Source organism: Saccostrea cucullata, unplaced genomic scaffold, assembly GCF_032062105.1.
Source record: "Saccostrea cucullata isolate Sc308-1 unplaced genomic scaffold, CSIRO_AGI_Scuc_v1 ctg74, whole genome shotgun sequence".
Taxonomy (NCBI): Eukaryota; Metazoa; Mollusca; class Bivalvia; order Ostreida; family Ostreidae; genus Saccostrea; species Saccostrea cuccullata.
Window position 1 is genome coordinate 58310 of NW_026934212.1, and position 17842 is coordinate 76151.

The 17842-nt window shown below is 32.7% G+C and overlaps 1 protein-coding gene across 1 annotated transcript; it reads right to left on the bottom strand.

Moving 5' to 3' along the window:
• Positions 1-1552: 1552 nt before the first annotated feature.
• On the bottom strand, positions 1553-17276 carry LOC134240147 (uncharacterized). Its single transcript, XM_062722248.1, has 7 exons — positions 17107-17276; positions 8123-8315; positions 7097-7207; positions 4801-4831; positions 4430-4560; positions 3676-3741; positions 1553-3443 (listed from the first exon to the last, which is right to left on the bottom strand). Exons 2-7 carry the CDS (start codon positions 8298-8300, stop codon positions 2017-2019), a joined length of 1944 nt encoding a protein of 647 aa, XP_062578232.1. The 5' UTR covers positions 8301-8315; positions 17107-17276; the 3' UTR covers positions 1553-2016.
• Between the last annotated feature and the right edge of the window lie 566 nt (positions 17277-17842).

Here is a 17842-nt window from a genome sequence, read left to right on the forward strand (position 1 = left end):
GGAAGTGACGATCTTAATACAAAAAAATTCCGATAAGGTTCAGACCAATATCAATTAGATCTGAAAGTTTCATGAAAATCCATTGAGCCGTTTCCGAGAACTCGCGTGCAAAAAATCGGTAAGAATATAGAAAAATAATAATAAGACGAGGGAAAAAGAAACAGAACGAAAACAATAAGGTCTTCCGTTGGAAACGGAAGACCTTAATAAAGAAAGGCTATTGCTTTTGTGCGCCGATGTGCATGTAAAGTTAAAGCATGCAAGGGTACATCGGCGCACAAAAGCAAGCGTAATTTACGGCTCTTATATAACATCATGATCTCATTTTCTGCTACACACGCGTCTGTTAACAGCCCAATATTTTTTTAAAAAGTGAAAAAACAACTCTCGATGAAGGGTATTATTTAAATTCACTACTGTCATTTTTTTCCTTTTTCTTTTTTCTAAGAAGATTCAAATTTTAGTCGACATTTTGTCGAAAGATCACCTTACATTGTTAGCCTGGTTCCGGTCGGCCTACCGATGATGCTCCGCACAGTGGGTAGGCCGGAACTATTCCAGAGTGTAACCGAGAAAACACTTTTGATATGAATATTTGACATCCAAAAATCCCCTTATTAATTCAGGTATGTATTGGGACACTTTTGTTTCATAAAATATGGAATTTTTACCCCATTCTCGAAGTTCTATAAAAATTTTATTTTACATGGAGTGTCAAACAAATAAGGCCTTGAAAATGACTTTAAAAAGGGGGAAGGGTTTCCTTTTTCAACATTCTATAAAGTTTTGTCCCTGAAAAAAATGGTATAGACGTAGGAAATGTTTAAACAGCATGGCTACCGAGAAATAATATGCATCCGATAACACAGGCACCTGACGTTACTTATTTTTCTTTTAATAAAAAAATATACCCTTTACCGGTTTATTATAAGGTAAGGGTATATTTTTTATTAAAAGAAAAATAAGTAACGCCAGGTGCCTGTGAAATAAGTGTATGAGGTGAAAGAAGTATACAATGAAAAACAATGACGTTGTCGGACGTCATGAAACTAAATGGCGACGGCGCCAGGTGAGCTTATAATGTCATTTTTATTTTATAATAATTTGGCAAATAATGAACGTATCAAGCTAGTAAAACTTTCAACTTTTCTTTATTATTTGTTGTTTTATGTTCCTTATAAATTTTGAAAGCACAGACTACATAGTACTAATTTTATAGCCTCAGTTCACGAACTTTTTGATAACCCGGTGTGCGTCATACAACGCAATGTTACAACTTCAAACTTGACATTTTCACCTTTGTTGTATGATAAGCTAATCACTTTTAATCTTCATATTAAATATAATCCTGGCAATAAATAAAATAGTTTGGATAATAGTTTTGGAATAAAATATAACGAAAAAAAAAATCCAAGATAAAAATTATTTTTTTCTCTCTTTATTCTTCCAACATAAAAAAAGTCACCCACACATCTTGTTTTTTTAATACAATTTTTAAACTGAATATTGTATAATTTTCATGTCCATATGAAACAGACTTTACGTGGAGGCACGCCCCCCCCTTCCCCCAATAACTTTGCCAATATGAAGACTGAACACTTAAACAGAAATATAGATACCATTTCGCATACACTTGTGCCCCCTCAATAGTGATGTTTGATGATTTATTTTGCTTATATTGCTTGTCCAGGAATTTTTGGTAGTAGATAGAGTGATAGTGCCGCCAACTGAAAATGTATGGCTGTGCTCCGAACCCAACCCACCCCAAATAATTTTGGATACCCCCCGGTATTACACAAATTTATTTAGACTACAAGTTTTATATGTAACAAAATGTGAATAAGTAATAGCTTAAACAGTTAGAGCCGATATTACAAAAGCAGCGGATTTTATGTTGTACGCTGTAAGACTCGGTTTCATTTTGTCCAATTCATCCTTTATCAGATTTCAAAATGCACTTCAACCGGTTTTTAAAGTACTTAAATGTAAGTTCTTGTGGATTTTTGTTGTATTATTCTATTTCTTTTCTCCGTTTTCTTCCGCAACAGCATCTTCTGCTGTGTTTGGCTTGTCACATTTAGATACACATGGCGCTTTATTCCATTTATTATTAAAAGTTTCATGTTTCCGAAAAATATGACAATCCCAAAGTGGAATATCGTGCCCTTGTCTTATTTCTGCTCGGATTCTGTCTACTAATTTATCTGTTGCATTCAATTCAACACTTTCTATGGTATTTCCAAGTTTCTCAGCAAAGAAATCTGCAATATTCTTGTCTGATAGTTTACACCGCTGTAGTATATAATCTATATTTGCATTTTCAATTAAGAATGCTTCATCTGAGCATGCGTAAACAAGAAAAAAGTCTAGAAGAGATTCATGATGGAACACATAGGTCTGAGAAGAATCTGAGACTGAGTAAAGAAATCCACGTACTCGGACATTTCTTTTCATAAAATATTCGATTTCAGCTCGATCACATGATTCGGCCTTATACTTTTTGCACACATTTACATAAATCTTTCCTTTGGTATCGCTGTGGAAATCGTCTATGGACACCACTCCACTACACAAACCAGCGAAGAGGACCACACAGAAACTTTTCTTGTCTTCATCCTTTTCTGATTTTATCCAGTTTTCTACATGCATTTTTAAAGTTTTTCTAAATGTCTTGGACATTACGTAATCATATTTTCTCAACATGTACCTGTTAACGCACATTAAGTCAATTATAACAGGGACAAAGAATGTAAAGTCCTCTTTTAAATCATGGGACATTTTCTGTATCCTGTCTTTATGAATTGTTATCGCAGTTCTGCTGTTTAATTCCGTAACTCCGTCTTGATTAATAAAAGTTTCTATGTCTTGCTTTAACCTTTCCTCTTTCTTACTGGTCGTTATTTCAATGTGATTTATTCTAAGATGATTTCTTAACATAGACTCCTTCTCTTTTGTAGTCAGTGGTTTCTCTTTCATATTCAATGGCGTGTATGATTTAAAGATGTCCAAAAACAAAGCGTCCTTACAAAGAAAATTCCATGTATCTTCCTTGATGGTGAAAATTACGTGAACTGGTCCTTTATCTACGAACTCCCGAAAGATGTTGTCAAACGAAGCTTTGTCTACTGATAATTTTGATGGATAATATCTATATTGCTCAAAGAAGTCGTCCAGAATTACGTATGGCTCTGATTTGTCATTACTTAGTCCAGGAATCTCATCGAGGGTTTTGCAGAAGTGAAAAGTGCATTTCCTTCCTTGAGTTGACCCTGAACAACCAAGTTTTCTTTTAGCCAGTTGAATAGCAGTCATTGTTTTACCAGAGCCAGGTGGCCCTGTAAGTGTTATCCATCCCCGTGTTTCTAACATTCCTATGGCCTTTGTATACGTCTCAGTAATGACGAATACATCAGCATTCAAGTAATTTATAGTTCTGAAAAATTCTGAAAATTAAGAGTAGAATCCTTTTCATTAAAAAGGTTTTATCTTTCCCTTAAAATAACAATACTGATTTAAATTTTCCTATAATAAAACATTCGCTAACATCGTATTAATATTTATCAGACCTAAATTACTATACAAAAACTTTTTGCTGAAAATAATCAACACATACATGTATGTTATTTTAAAACTATTCTTTAATAAAATCAACATGTTTTTGTTATTTGTACTTACCAACAGGAAATGTTTTTATATCTAGAAGAGGTTGCATTTCTCCACACAATATTGATTTGTTAGTACCTTAAATGAAATTAAACGTAGATATTTATACAACTGCATCTTTTTTTTTTTTTTTTTTTTTAAAAAGATGAACTCATGTCTTCTTTTTATGTAAACATTTTAAAATTTCCTAAAAAATCTATTTCTAAAGGAACATATTAATCTCCCTTTGGGAATTCTTTAATAATGAGCTTTGCTCCATACATGAGCTTTGGCATCTCATTGTATTATACAAATACTGATCTGGCAGAGATTTTCACACATGAGACCATTTTGCATACATGTATCCCTTTTTATGAGATTTTGGTTCACCACTTTTTTAATAATCTTAGCATACATTTGTGCCAAGTATGATCTTCAAAGTTACATGTAAAATAGGGTTAAAATAAATTTTCAAATTCAGTCATTTAAATGATATCAATCTGACCATTGTTTTGGGTAATAAGACATCCCGTTGTCTTGATTTACAAAAGTGCCAAGTGGGAGCACTCACATATTGTTTACTATGAACATTGATAAATACAGATGAACAGAAAGATAGAATTAAAACACTGCAACCCACGATCATCATTCTAGGGGACATAAAACATTCATCTATGAAACATTCAGCAAATGATGCTAACAAAGTAACTTGAACAAAAGTAGGATAAGGTATATATACAGTGTTCGAATAAATATCGTTTTAAAAATCATTTCTAGTTGTATCTACCTTTCTTCTTGTTTCTTTTTATAAACCAGATGATTCCTATGGTCAGCAAGAGCACGACAATGACTACAGGTATGATGATCATAGGTAAGGAAACCTTTATTGGTGGACCAACTGTACTCGACGTAATTTTACTGAAATATTTAGCATTCAGCAATAATTTCTTTACTTTTCACAATAAACGGTAAAATCTTTGAGAAGGCTTCAAATATATTATATTGCATTGTTTTCTTTATATCTTGAAGAATTTAAAAAAATATATATATGTACAGTAACCATTATGCTTTTTAAGACACTTATTTGTAAGAATGGACGAATTTCCTTTCATTTGACCAAGTTTTACCTAGGTTATGGTGTCATGATATAAAACTAACCTGACCGAAGTTTTGTTCAAACATCCTGGATCTGGAAACAAAACAATTATAATTCTAAATATTCAGAACAAACGATAAATAAACCAAAAATGAGGTTATTTAAATATTTTGATCATCATGCTTTAGCAAGGTGGTCAAGGTATTAAATGGCAAACAAATTGAAAAGGGATAAATTCTATAAGAAAATACACAATGAAGAGAGTTAAATTCAATGGGAGAAAAAATAAAAAAGATACTTTTACTTTGATAAATATAGATTATTTCACCAGATATTTATCAAGAAAAAATAAAATTAACACATTCATATATCTCGAACCGTGAAAGAAGCAGGAATGGAAAATTTCCCCTGGCTAAAAATGATAGAAAAGGGATTATTTTAGTTTATTTATTATAATAACATTCCATTAAGTTACAAGTAAATGTAGATGAAAATACTTTGCAAGAAGGATTAAAGGGATCGAGTTTCTGATTACCATATGTTTAGGAATACGTTCACAAAGACTCTTTTTACTTTTTGATTCTTTATAAAAGAGAGCGGGGGAAAACGTGTAATCTGTATCAATAAAATAAAAAATAAAAATACAGGGGAAAAGATAAAATTTTATGATAGACCGAGATCAATGTGTTTGATACTTATGTTCAAAGTTTCCTATGCTACGCTGTTGAATTATGGTATTTATAAAAAGGTGAAAACAATAGAAATGCAAATATCGGTATTATTGTATGTAATGAAACACCCAATAAAACATAATGCTGTTAATAGTTATTATATGAAATAAGAAATATTAGAAAGCACATATGTATCGAACAAATAGTATTTTTATATTGAGAATATGTTTTCAAGAAATTAAGAACAAAAGACAATGATCATAAAGCTGCATTCTGGGATTGGATGGTATGGTTAGTATAGTTTGGTTAGTATCCTAATAATCAAAAAGCCAGTAGTATTTCTGATATAATGCATATATGAAACAGAATATGGGATATTTTAAACAAGAAGTTATTTGAAGTATATATTAAGTCATTAATTTTTTGATTGAAGAAATACTTAAAGAAACCAATGGCAAATGGCATCTTCCAAATACTAGTACAGCCTACTCCGGATATATTGAAATTCAGGGGACCATGCAAATCATTTCAATATATCCGTAATTCAATATTGAATATAAGCGAAATCGTGAAGCCGCCATTTTCACAAGTTCAATCCCGATCTAAAATAAAGAAGAACAAACCCGAACAAATTGATTTGTCATCGTTTGTCTACAACAGTGAGCACATTACATAGAGTATGAGTCCTTGAAAGTTTTATTTTTTTTATTTCTGTTTTATTGAAAAGACAAACTTCAACCCCGTTATTATTCCCCGATCGCATTTATTTACGTTTTGGAAAAAAAATCACCGGCTGAGTACTGCTGAACGCTGTTTGTATTTCATCGTAAGTGTACTCGGGTTAATCAATCCCTTAGTTATTTCGAATTTAGGCATATCAATAGCCATTAATAGTACGTATTTAATTTCAAAGTTATGTTTTTTTCCCTAGATCTGTGGGGGTTACTATATTACGTTTAGATGTTTAGTCTCGATATGTCCGTATCATATACGTGGACGCAAAGAATTTAACAGTGAAGAGAGCATATGCAGTATAAAAACACATAAGGTGAAAACTTAATTATTCACACCTTTGTATATCAACTGGTCAATCAGGCATGATTACTGTCACCAACCGTAACGTACGACAGCCGCTAGGGAGTACTTCAATATAACCGTTATGAAAACAACTCATTATCACCTGTGGGGACCGACCAGTGGCTTCAATATAAGGGAAATTTCAATATATCCGATTTCAATATAACCGTTATTTTAACGCAAAGAATATGAGAGGCAAAAACTGGGGATTTATTTCTATTTCAAAATAAGCGGAATTTCAAAATAAGCGAGTTCAATATAAGTGGAGTAAGCTGTATATGAATTTCTTTAAAAAGAGATAGAGAAAAATCATTTTATTCAAACATTCAAACATTCATTCGAAATGTTTACTAATTTAATTTCTAAAATTGAAATTTATTAAATGAATATTTTCAAGTGGTACATTCAGCATATGTTTACATCAGATGACTTGACAGATTACTTCCCCCATGCACAATAATGCACAATAAATTGATTGAGACAGAAAAATTTACACAATCGACTAAAGTGTGACTCATCGAAATTTACACGGTGCATGTGACTTATGACTTGTATGATAAATTTACAGACACACCTCTTTGAATTGTAATCACTTGATAATAGTACTTACATAGATAGACTTTATTAGACCTGTAATCTGTCTCTGAGCATGCTCCATATTGAAGGTCACAGGGAATGAGGTCAATGTCACTGGCAGCCGTATTGAAAATGGGACAGTAATCTAGATGATGAATATTAGCATCCTTTAGAGAAAATTCAGTTTGGCAGATATATATAATTGATACAAAACATTACACAAAATGTCAGAGTCATCACTGAATGTAGTTTTATTGAAGTAGGCCTAACTAAATTTTTGAAATGCTTTATCTGATTACACTTAACCATCATAATAGAAACAGTTGAACTTAAAAAATTCTGCCATTTTAATTTCGTGTAATAGTTAGGGCAGTGGATATCGGCCTGGATAGCTCAGTTGGTAGAGCACCTGACTAGAGATACAGGGGTCCTGGGTTCGATTCCCGGTCCAGCCATACATTTTCTCCTTTCCTGTTACAGATTTGGTGCCGTTGACCACCCCTGGAATTGCAGGTGAAAGTCCTACCAGGGGCAATAAGAACTTGTGTTGTGTCTTCGAGGGCGAAAACCATTTAAAGAGGGAGGAATGTAATGGTTAGGGCCGTGGATATTTGCCTGGATAGCTCAGTTGGTAGAGCACCTGACTAGAGATACAGGGGTCCCGAGTTCGATTCCCGGTCCAGCCATACATTTTCTCCTGTCCTGTTATATTCGTATCACAATGTATAGGGATGTTTTAGAAGTGAAAACTTTATACAAAACCATATGATCAACTCTATTTCCTTAAGATGGCAAGTTCACAATAAAATTCTTTTCTTTAATAGCGCTATCTTAGATGTCACATAGAGGAACATACTAGTATATATGTCATTAAACCTTTATTTAATAGTATTCTAGAATATGTTAATGCACTTAGCCTACAAAGATGCTTCTATAGTCTCTCGTAAACAACCTACATGTACATTTAATTTTTGGATACTTACACTTCCCACGTAAATAATGAATATATAGATTGAGTATATACAAAGTTATATAGCACCATAAATAAAAAAAAGTTTACTTTTTGACGCCCAGTTTGGTTTGACACAGATCTCCCCCGGTATGTTGTACTGATTTGGCATACAGTGATAAAACTCCGGATCTGGACAATTCCACTTTTTCATCATTGTCTCCCAGTCATTACTATTGAAGGGACACAGCTTCCCAGGTTGTAATGGGTTGAACTGGTCTTTAGCCATTTGTAGAAACTCAACCTTATATTGTACAGATTTAAAATGAAAAGATTAAGGATCACATGATTTCCTTCTTAAATGTCCTTGATACTGTCATTATATTTAAATCTTTCTCATATGACCAAATGTATGTACATATAAACTTAGATGTGTGTATGAAAATGTAGTTATATAGGAATCTATATATTAAGAGCTGTTCTGTATTCATGATCATACAGCAATCACCAGAATTAAAATATTCTGATAAATTTATTCACCACTAACTTTACACAGTGTTTTAAAAAAATATTTTTGATATACCTCTGGGTATTTAGTAACCAAAGGAAGCATGCTTAGTGTATACATTGTAGTTATGATAAACAATGGTGCCTCTTTCAAAGTTGTGAATTTCATAGCTTTTAGTTTAAAGCACGGACCAAATTCAATTGTTTGAAAGTTGTTACATGATACTCAGATGTCCTTTAAGACCTGTAGGCCTCTTTTTGTACAAAAATGCTACTGCAGTTACGTATAATGTATTTTTATTTTATTTTTCCTTGCAATTTTGTGTCTTATTTTGAAACATTATTGCAACATATGGTGTTATTGGAAGTTGAGGTGGTGGCCACCATTTTAGTTTTAGGACACTTACTTTGGAGTCTACCTATGTCATTATTAAGTAAATGGAATCGATGAAGCTACCAACTTACCTTTACTTGTCAGTTATACGAAGCCTTGTCTTGCAATAATGTGCATATCATACAGTTCAAAATACGAATTTCACACAGCAATTGTAGTTTCCATCACATCTGTTATACAATCGATTTTTGTGTACAGATATTCAGCTCAATTTAACCATGAACTTATTATACAGTGTTTTGTACAATGTTTTTATTGTTGCAGCAAATAAACAATAATGTAATGTTTTGTTGCAAACTATTTTTCATTTAACCATTATAAAAGTTTTTTTTGGAACGGACATAAAGATAAGAATTGATCACAACAAAGACGATTCAGGATAAGGTTTTTCCTACATATAGTATGTCGATAACGACAGTCTCTTGTTGACAAGGTCATTGGTTGTGCCTTAGATAATAAGTGTTCATATGCCAAATTTGTCTCATTCACAGTTTAGTATTTTTATATTCCCTTGTGCGTGAAAATGGTAAAAATAACGAACAGCGTTCGATCTAAAACAATTCAAATCTATGAACAAGAATGAAGCACTGGGAACCCAAGAAATTCCCGAGTTGGGACCAACTTCTTAGGAGAGGTAAACATCCCCTGTGAGCCCTTTGCATTGGTCATATAGACGGAATTTAACATCCCGAAGACGAATTAAATATATAAATAAAGCTAGGTCTAACAATGGGTTTGAAACACTTCAGCCAAAGTACGACTTAATGATAAGTTATTCTTCTTATATATCATATCATATCATAGCGGACATGCAATTTAGAACATACTGACTTTATCAGTGATTACACGAGCCTGTTGAAATTCCAGTAAAGTTTACATCTGTATCAATTATAAGTGTATTCTTATCCTGTCTCGGTTGAAAAATGAATAGTACTGAGGACATGCTGTTGATTATCAAATAAGGTTGGAGATGTAAACACCATACGAGGGCTATAACTAATGTCCTGAGCTCTGTAACATACAACATAGAAACCATTTGACATTAAGTTTGACTCTTTATCATGAATAAATCTTTCATGAGTTGATAAAAATTTATATGACCACTTTTCATCACACAGTTTCACTGTGAGAAGCTGGAAAACAAGGGATATTCGAGACTCTGCATTAAAAATGATTGGTAAAGAATCGGCAAACTAGAGTGAAATCAATCGCTTCATTAAAGCTGCTTTAAATTTATTAAGAATCCCTAAGAAATTTTCACTGAAATATGTAAAATCCACAGCAATCAATGTCAGTTTTACAGACACATGAGCAGGTGGATTTCAATGATCCAAAATGACACAATTGGCATCAAAACTGGGTACCGTCCTTGGCGAAAAGGACTTTTTTCAACGAATTGTCACCGATGGTGTTTGATTGACTTTAGGACACATAGCAAATGAGATAGACATCATTTTGGGGCAGTTTAAATTCTAAATGAAAAGTTTATCTTACAATTCATTAAAACTTAAAAAAAATTATAATTTCAAAAGATATAAAATTTTCAAAACATAAAAATGCGTTCAATCTTATTAGTACAGAAATTCTGGTGCAAATTTGTATAATATATTTTGTTACGAATTTGACATTCTCCATATGGATAAGTTAAAAACAAGATGTTTCCCGTTATATGAGTCGTTAAAATAATGATTCGATGAATGATTGAATGAACCCCGAAGGGCGTTATAGTAGATTTGATCACGTACCGACTTCATGTCATACCCCAATGAAACTCTAAAAACTGATATTTTATTTCTTATATTTATATTTTACGTTTTTATTCATGTTACAAACAAATACAGGCAATAATCCGACTTTGATTTTGAAATGCAACACAAAGTATCTACGACGTTATGTGACGTCACAGTCAGAACTTTCCAAATTGCTCTTGCAGTTTGCATTCAATACGCAGGAATATCTGATCATGTGACCAACTGCATGTCATTGAAAATTGAATTTCAATTTCATTTGCATTGTTATATAAGGAAAAACATCAGCAAATGTAAATATTCTTACTTATTTGTTATTATTGATTAATGTTAACTGGTATTTATCATGACCTAGGTGCAAATTGTTCACCTCGTACCGAATTTTCTCCATGTTTTGAGGCATACGTTATGTAAACTCACCATTAATTGGTCTTCAAATGCATTTACATAGTACTGAATGTGCTTACCTTTGATAATTTGGATAATTTAATAAATCCAATCATTGATAATTATGGTAAAACCTTGCAATTTGATTTTCATACTAAGCGGTAAAAGTTATAAACTACATTCGGAACACCTCGGATGAGTATAATAGTTAACTACTCGTACATCCGAAGTTTTCCTGTTTGAAGTTATGGCGCCAAACCTCATGCATTCGACGTCATAAAGAGTGTAAAGGCTTTATATACGAGCTCCCAGGGCTCTTACGGACAGACGCCTGCGGTCTCACCCACGGAAAGGTCCATCAGACGGACCAGTTCCGAATTAAGACGCCTTGACATTAGAAAGGTTCTGTTTGAGACAGAGAGACGAAACAAATTGACACCCGATGGGTAATTATTAACCTGAACTTATATTTAATTTGTTAGCAACGTTTGATTGCTTTATTCATTCATTCAGTTTACTCAGACACACGAAATGATCTGAACTCATCGTTATTGTTTACTGTTGAGTAGTATTTAATAAGGCACAAGAAGTGACCTGAACTTGATATTTATAACTCCTGACATTATTAATAACAAATGCAAGGTGCATTGTATTGAGTTATTATTGAGAATTTAGCATAACTTTTTGTCCCTAAACAATTAGTTGTTTGCTATAGCTATAACCTTAGAATGTTATTAACAAATGCTAAAAGCATTGTATTGAGATATTAGCGTAACTTTTTGTCCCTATACAATTAGTTGTTTGCTATAACCTGACATTTTATCTATAAACTCACTAAGTAAAGAAATCACTTGTTCAATCTTGATTGAAGACCTAAAGGTATATTAAGGTCTATTCGTGTTTACTAAAGGGTTTGTTTGAGGGTCGTCTTTAAATTAACATTTGTTGGAAAGGGTAGTTGGGTTTGTTTTTATTTCAGGTGATGAAAACAGAGCCAAAGAAGAGTTTTGAGTATGTTTATTAGAATGAAATCTAATAAAATATTAAAAACAATTTATATCCTGTTGTCTTTCGTTCAACATTCAGATTACCGGTAAGGAACCCCACAATGTTACGCCGCTAAAAATAGACAGCTGTAATATAAGTCGTAACAATTAAAAAAAAAATAATTTTCCGTACATTTTGCCTCTATTTTGAAACAATTTGCCACAGATGGTTATTATAGGAAGTTGGGGTGGTGGCCGTCATTTTAGTTTTAGGACACTAAATTTGGAACGCAAAATATTACGAAAACTACTTAAAAGAAAACGTAAATGGAAATGATTGATTAAGCTAACAACTAACCTTCAATCATCAGTAAAATGAAGCTTAGTATTACAGTAATGTGCACGTGCATACAGTTCACAATACGATTTTCAAATAGCAGTTAGCTATTCCTTCGCATCTATAATCCAATTGATTTTAATGTACAGCTTGATTTCACTTTGTATTTATTATATTGTGTTTTATGCAGTGTTTTCATTGTGGCACCATATTAACAATGTAATGCGTTGGTTCACTCTTTTTGTTTTACACTGAAAGTAAAATAAATTATACTCTTGTTTTAATTCAAATCTTATTTAAATCTGAAAAAACAAAATATAAAATAAGGACATAATTTAAACCCATAAAAGTATTGCTTAAGGGTTTACCACTCCTCATGTAGATATTGATATCATTTATTCAAAAATAATAAAGTAATATAATATATACTTTGGCATGAATTAAATTCAATTAATTAAACAACAAAGGTAAAAATTGAACAATTGTATAACATTTAAATGTTAATCTTATCATGTTTATAACTTTTTTACTGTCTTTCTACATGAAGGACCCCAGAGGCGACCAGGCACTACAAAACAGTCCTCCCCTGGATGACCACCTTCTTGTCCCTCGCGTTTGTTTCCCCGCGGACAAGGGTGTTCCCTTAGGTGGACTCTGTGGCTTCCCGGCGGAGCCTCGCCTTCTCATCACGGAAACGCTTCCTGCATTTGATATGGGAGCCAGTGGCATGTTCCTTGTCCAGGATCTTTATAATTGCCCTAACAAAAAAACTTAACTACAGTTTATTATGGTTAACTATAGTTAACAATAGTTAATCAAAGTGTCAAAGTGTTTTCGAGAAAGTTTTTCAAAGTGTCAAAATTTTCACCAAAGTTTTTCAAAGTGTCAAAGTTTTGGCCAAAGTTTTTCAAAGTGTCAAAGTTTTCGTTAAAGTTTTTCAAAGTGTCAAAGTTAAAATCAAATTTTTCAAAGTGTCAAAGTTATAACTATAGTTAACTAGAGTAAACTATAGCTTACTATAGTATTTTTTTGTTAGGGTAAGGTTTTGCACAATTTGTCCCAAAGGACTGACATTCTCCCCATGCTGTTGTCTTCTATGTCGGCGTACCTGCTTTTTGCGTTTGCTGACATATCGACAACTGTCGATACTACAATGGAAGATTTCAATGTTTTGCTGGTGGTCCTCCCGCCAATGTTCTTTGCACGCTCGGTAGTTTGAGAGCCAGGTGGTGCAATTGTCTGCAGAGCAGACCATCCCCCCTTCCTGAAATACATGTCTAATATCTCGGTTCAGCTCGTCTATTTCTGCTTGACTAACGAATACGTCTTAAATATCCATAAGGAGCAAACATCTGAAAAACAGTTGTACAACATGGAACTGATTTGATTTTCAAAACAAATCAATTATGCCAAGGTAATACTAGAGTATAGGAATAGGGCCCAACAGTACAACGTTTTTTAAATAGGCCAGCTCTTTTATATTACTATGTAATGATAGATAAAACAAATTTTAAAATATAAATATTAATTACACAAATTTGATAATTTAGTACATGTAAAAACATGCCTAAAAAGTTAATATAATATATTATTATTACGGTTAAGATGCTTTTTTGTTTCATTTTACAATCAACATTTCGGATACTTGCACTTCCCACGTTAATCATGGATATATACATTGATTATACACACAGTGGTAAAGGTCCATACATTAAAATTCTTACTTTTAGATGACCAGTTTCATTTGATACAGATCTCTCCCGGCTGGTTGTACTGGTATGTCATACAGTAATAAAACTCCGGATCTTGACAATTTCACTTCTTCATTGTATCCCAGTCATTGCTGCTTCTCTAGTTGTCATGGTTGAACTGGCTTTTAGCCATCTTTTAGAAGCTGAACTGTATATTGTTCAAATTCAAAATGAAACGAAGATTAAAGTGCATATGATGTCCTACTTCTATGTTCTTGATTTTTTCATTGTATTTCTTTTTCATATGAGCGAATGCAAGTAGAAGTTTGTATGAAAATGTAGTTGTGTAGAAATATATCTACTTTGAGCTTCCTATTTTCATTATCATCCAGCAACAACCAGAATTTAAATGTTCTGATAATTTTTTTACCACTTACTTTACACATGCTTTTAATTTTTGCAAATATGATACGATTGACCCTTTTTAAAATTGTAGATACCATTCTACCAGAGAAAGCTGGCCTTATCCTTAACTTTCATTAAACCTTAACAAACTTCATGAGTTCAACAAATATAAAATATTCAAAAGTTAAAAGTGCTTTCAATCTTATTTGCACAGAAATGCTATTGCAAATCTGTATAATATATTTTCTTAAAAACAAATTTCGATGCATTTTTGCCTTTATTTTGAAAAAAGTATTCCAACAGATGGTTTATATAGGAAGTTCAGGCGGTGGCCGCCATTTAAGTTCTAGGACACTAAATTTGGAACGAAAAAAATCTCTGAGACTACTTAAGTTCAAAGGAAATGATTAAGCTACCAACTTATCCTCACTCGTCAGTAATATGAATATTAGCCTTGCAATAATGTGCAAAACACAGTTGATAATACGAATTTGAAATAACACAGTTAGTTACATGTATTCCCTAACATCTGTAATCCGATCGATTTCAATGTACAGTTTGATTTCACTTTGTGTTTACTACACAGTATTTTATACGGTGGTGTTTTTATTGTTGCACCAAATAAACAATGTAATGCTTGGTCACACTATTTTTTTTTGAAAATTTATCTGAAAATCAAATAAATTATACTCTTGTTTTAATAGAAATCTCAATTAAATCTGAAAAAGCAAAATATAAAATAAGGACATTCTAGCAAATCAAACCCACAAAAGTATTGCTCAAAAGGTTTACCACTACTTATGCAGATATTAATATCATTTATTCCAAAGTAATATAAAATATACTATGGCACGAATAAAATTCAATTAAACAACAGAGATAAAAATGAAACAATTGTGTAACATTTAAATGTTAATCTTATCATGTTTTTAACTTTTTCACGGTCTTCCTACATGAAGGACCCCAGAGGCGACCAGGCACCACAAAACAGTCCTCCCCCTGGATGACCACCTTCTTGTCCCTGGCGTTTGTTTCCCCGCGGACAACTGTGTTCCCTAAGGTAGACTCTGTGGCTTCCCGGCGGACCCTCGCTTTCTCATCACGGAAAGGCTTCCTCGCATTTGATATGGGGGTCAGTGGCATGGTTCCTTGTCCAGGATCTTTATACTTCAGGTTTTGCACAATTTGTCCCCAGGACTGACATTCTCCCCATGGCGATTCCATCCATGTCGGCGTACCTGCTTTTTGCGTTTGCTGACATATCGACAGCCGTCAATACTACAATAGAAGATTTTGATGTTTAGTTGGTGGACCTCCCGCCAATGTCCTTAGCACGCCCGGTAGTCTGAGAGCCAGCTGGTGCAATTGTCTGCAGGGCAGACCATCCCCCCTTCCTGTCATACCTGTCTAATATCTCGGTTCAGCTCGTCTATTTCTGTCTGACTAACGAATAAGTCTAAAATATCCATAAGGAGCAAATACCTGAAAAACAGTTGTACAACATGGATTAGATTAGATTTTTCAAAACAAATCAATTATTCCAAGATAATAGCATAGTAAAGGAATAGGGCCCAACAATACAGCGTTTTTTAAATTGTCCAACTCTATTATATTACAATGAAATGATAGATGAAACAAATTTTAAAATATAAATTAAACAAATTTGATAATTTAGTTAAAATGCCTAATAACTTAATATTATATAATATCATAACGGCTAAGATGCTTCTATATTTCATGTTAACAATCAACATTTCGGATACTTGCACTTCCCACGTGAATCCTGGATATATACATTGATTATATACACAGTGATAAAGGTCAATACATTAAAATTCTTACTTTTAGATGCCTAGTTTTGTTTGATACAGGTCTTCCCCGGCTGGTTGTTCTGGTATGTCATACAGTAATAAAACTCCGGATCTTGACAATTCCACTTCTTCATTGTATCCCAGTCATTGCTGCTTCTCTAGTTGTCATGGTTGAACTGGTTTTTAGACATTTTTAGCAGCTGAACTGTATATTGTTCAAATTCAAAATGAAACGAAGAATAAGGAGCATATAATTTCCTGCTTGTATGTTCTTGATTTTTTTGTTGTATTTATTTCTTTTTCATATAAACAAATGCATGTAGAAGTTTGTATGAAAATGTAGTTGGATAGAAATCTATCCACTAACAGCTTTTCTGTGTTCAGGATCATCCAGCAACCACAAGAATTAAATCATTCTGATAATTTTTTTACCACTAACTTTACACATGCTTTCTATTTTTGTAAATATGATAATTTGACCCTTTTTAAAATTGTAGATACCATTCTACCAGACAAAGCTGGCCTTATCCTTAACTTTCATTAAACCTTAACAAACTTTATGAGTTCAACAAATATAAAATACTCAAAAGGCAAAAGTGTTTTCAATCTTATTTGCACAGAAATGCTATTGCAAATATGTGTAATTAATTTTAAAAATAATTTTCCAAACATTTTGACGATATTTTGAAGAAAAAAAAATTGCAACAGATGGTTGTTATAGGAAGTTGAGGCGGTTACCGCCATTTGAGTTTTAGGAGACTAAATTTGGAACGAAAAAAATCTCCGAGTCTTCTTAAGTAAAATGGAAATGATTAAGCTACCAACTCACCTTCACTTGTCAGTAATATGAATCTTGGTCTTGCAATAATGTGCCAAATACAGTTCACAATTCGAATTTCAAATAGTATAGGTAGTTACATGTATTCACTAACATCTGTTACATGTATCCGATCGATTTCAATGTACAGCTTGATATTTCACTATGTATTTATCATGCATTATTTCATACAGTGTTTTTATTGTTGCACCATGTTAACAATGTAATGTTTTGTTGCACTCTTTTTTTAAACTGAAGTAAAATAAATCATTCTATTGCTTTATTATAAATCTCATTCAAATCTGAGAAAGCAACATATTTTTCATTAAACCATTATTAATTCAAGTATTTTGAAACAGACATTAAAGAAGAACAGGCCTGCAAGGGCCCATAAAACGTAGACGAACTCACTTTTGATCTCTGTCTCACTTCAATATATTCTTTTGGTAAAAGTGAGACTATGAACAAAAGTGGGTTAGTATAAGTTTTATGACCCCAAATAATTAATATACAACTAGTACAACTGGTTTGAACACAAGTTCCTACGAGGTTCTCAACATAAATGGCTACAACTGTCACGCAATGTCTATACACAGAAAAAAGTTTAACGAGGCTAGGGGGTGGCAGCCATTTTTAGACTATTTTAATCTCCTTTAAAAGGAGAACTCCATATAAAGATATACAAAAATGATCCAATTTTAAAACTAAAATATATGAAATTTTTCTTTGCCAAATGATAGTTGACAGC

Excerpts from the sequence above, each read along its gene's own strand:
- LOC134240147 (XM_062722248.1), bottom strand. The coding sequence starts at position 8,300 with ATGGCTAAAGACCAGTTCAACCCATTACAACCTGGGAAGCTGTGTCCC. Across the intron at positions 7,208-8,122 it reads ACCAAACTGGGCGTCAAAAA|ATTACTGTCCCATTTTCAAT; the intron begins GTAAACTTTTTT and ends TTCATCATCTAG. Across the intron at positions 3,742-4,429 it reads AAAAAGAAACAAGAAGAAAG|GTACTAACAAATCAATATTG; the intron begins GTAGATACAACT and ends ATTTCATTTAAG.